The 2,800-nt window shown below is 51.9% G+C and overlaps 1 protein-coding gene across 1 annotated transcript in view; it reads right to left on the bottom strand.

The window, feature by feature from the left end:
- Nucleotides 1-1,425: 1,425 nt before the first annotated feature.
- Nucleotides 1,426-2,800, bottom strand: part of ZNF20 (zinc finger protein 20) — a 28,091-nt gene continuing 26,716 nt past the window's right edge. Inside the window, exon 5 of the mRNA XM_011994065.1 lies at nt 1,426-1,796. Coding sequence (XP_011849455.1) covers nt 1,426-1,796 — 371 coding nt within the window. The remainder of the gene's footprint in view (nt 1,797-2,800) is intronic.

The raw sequence follows: 2,800 nt of genomic DNA, 5'->3' as shown, positions 1-2,800 counted from the left end.
TGCAGTGGCGGGATCATGGCTCACTGCAGCCTTGATCTCCCTGGGCTCAGGTGATCTTCCTATCTCAGTCTCCCAAGTGGCTAGGACTACAGGCATGTGACACCACACCCAGATAATGTTTGTATTTTTTGTAGAGATGGGTTTTTACCTTGTTCAGGCTGGTCTTGAACTCTGGGTTGTTAGCAATGCTCCCACCTTGGCATCCTGTAGTGCTGGAATTACAGGCTTGAGCCATGGCACTTGGCCTCACAGGTAGTTGTTGAAAGGCCTGGCCTGCCAACGGTTCGAGTGGCCTCTCCCCCCACCCATCCACTGTCCCTCCCTTCGCGTACCACTGTGAATTTGCAGGGGGCAACAGAGGCTAAGGCCAGTATGGAGGCTGCAGAAGGAGGGAAATGGAGTTCCCATGGGTGCTTCCTGGGCAGCCCAACCTATTCTGCAAGTGGCCTCCAGCTGCTCGGAGTAGCTCCAGAAGTGTGGATTCTGATAAGCTGCAGAGCCCTGAAAAGCAGGAGACTCGTGCAGATGCCCTTGGCAGGGTGCTGTCCCTTCTGTGGTTGGACCCCTGGAGCCTGGGGCCATATTCAGGAACAGTGTTTTGGTTCTGACATGCAGAGGGTCCCTGGGGTCAGACGGTTATCTGTATATATGAAGAAAATCTGTGGTGGTCAGGTTCAGAGACAGAATTGTTTGGACCTCACCTGGAGAAACCATTTATGAAGTTGACTGTTTAGCTCAGAAGCTTAAGAGTGTAACCTGGTAAGAGTTTCCTGCTGGTGAATGTGAAGGTCTGGAAGGAGGGAGCGTTTCCACACTGTGAGGAGGGGATGGGGGCTATGAGAGAAAGCCTTGGCCATGTCTCATCCCCAGTTGCCGCCCCCTGAAGGACACTTGCCTCTCCCCCCTGGTCCAATCATGCCTGGCCTGATCTTGGTTCCCCTCGGGCTCTGAGGTGACAAGATTGCTCCGCTGGACACTGAGTCTGGAATTCCCAGTACACACTAGTAAACCCCAATGGAGACCAAAGGAGCAGGAACAACTCTTTGAGTAAGGAAAAAGATAGTGCCCTGTCTAAAAATCGGGATCAAATTTCACTAAAATGAAAATATCCAATGACCAAGTTGCAGGGAGGGAGCTGGCCGTTAAATGGTAGCTAGAACCCCTCCCGCTCTGCAGGTCCAGTTACCCAGGGCTTCTACTGTCACTTCTGGATGAGGGAATGGGGGCCTGGACCCCTGTCCAATCAGGAGCGCTGGGGCGGGGCCCTGCCAACTGTCCATCCTGGGAAGATGGGGACGCATTCCCGCTCTTACCTTGGTGACCCTGCCACTGAGGTTGGGATCCAGTCTTTCCCGCTGTGAAAGGGAGCAGGTCCCTACGCCACAACTTCCGTCGTTTTGTCGCCTGCATTGTGACCTGCACTAGTCACGGGAGCCCTAGAGAAGCAGCCAGGACACCTGGAAGCCTGGAAATGGTGAGTGTTCGGGGCCAGCTACCCGAGACCTGGCAGGGGCTGGTTGGAAACGGCCGGAACCGGCTGTGACGGGACCCCAGGTCCCCCGCAGGCAACTTGGGGGGTTTGGGACCCGAGTTCTGGCACAGCTCGGCCGCAAGGTGGGATTGGTCCAGCAGCCGGGACCCTGGCCGTCCCGTCCCGTCCCTGCCTGGCGACTGCGGCCCCAGAGCCCTCTCTGGGCAGCTCCGCACCCGCAACCTCGCGTCTTCCCAGATTGTGCGGGGGCCACACTTGACATAAGGAGAGTTCTGCCTTGGGTGTAGGGTTCGTGTGGGAGAAACTGCGGTCCGTGGGGCCCCCAGTACTTTTTTTTTCCTATTAAAAATTAAACTGGGCCAGGCACGGTGGCTCAGGCCTGTAATCCCAGCACTTTGGGAGGCTGAGGTGGGTGAATCACGAGGTCAGGAGATTGAGACCATCCTGGCTAACACGGTGAAACCCCCGTCTCTACTAAAAATACAAAAAATTAGCCGGGTGTGGTGGCAGGCGCGTACAGTCCCAGCTACTCGGGAGGCCGAGGCAGGAGAATGGCGTGAACCCGGGAGGCGGAGCTTGCAGTGAGCCGAGATCACACCACTGCACTCCAGCCTGGGCGACACAGCCAGACTCTGTCTCAAAAAAAAAAAAAAAAAAAAGGAGCTTCTGGGTTGCTGAACATATCGCAAGGCTGGGATGGTGGTACGCCCAGAGACAGCAGGGAGGCTCTATCCCCCAACTCCACATCTTGCTCTATCATTCTCATCATCTGGCTGTTCATCTATATCCTTTGTAATGTCCTTTATAATATATAGGTAAACAACAACAACAAAAAAATTAAACGGAGGCACTGTTAAAAATTAAACAGTTTGAGCATATGGCAATTTATGAATGAGAATCACCCAGTCATGGTTTGTAGTTACTAGAAAAATTTAGAAGAATTGCATTGTAGTTGTATTTCACTTCCTTAGGTAGAACCTTAGTGCACTTACAAACACTTCGGTTCAATTGCTGCTTTTGATTTCTTTACATTGCCCATGGGGACTGGTTTCTCCCTGCATTTTCCTCATGTATGGGATGCAGGGTCTCAAATCCTCAACCCTGTGACCCTAGCCTAACTCTTGCAGTAATGTTAGGAAAATTTCAATTTCTTTGCCAAATCTCCAAACATTAACTCTTTTTCTCCAATTCACAGTATTATCAACGATTTGTTCTTTATTATGGAGTAGAAACAACAGAGGTATCATAGTCAGACTCACTGCCTTGGAAAGACCTTTATCAAAACCAAAATCTGAAGTTCCTATTCAG

This window comes from Mandrillus leucophaeus, unplaced genomic scaffold (genome assembly GCF_000951045.1).
Source record: "Mandrillus leucophaeus isolate KB7577 unplaced genomic scaffold, Mleu.le_1.0 Scaffold440, whole genome shotgun sequence".
In the NCBI taxonomy this organism is placed as follows: Eukaryota; Metazoa; Chordata; class Mammalia; order Primates; family Cercopithecidae; genus Mandrillus; species Mandrillus leucophaeus.
Note: the sequence above shows the minus strand (reverse complement) of the source record. Positions and strands in the feature narration are given on the sequence as shown.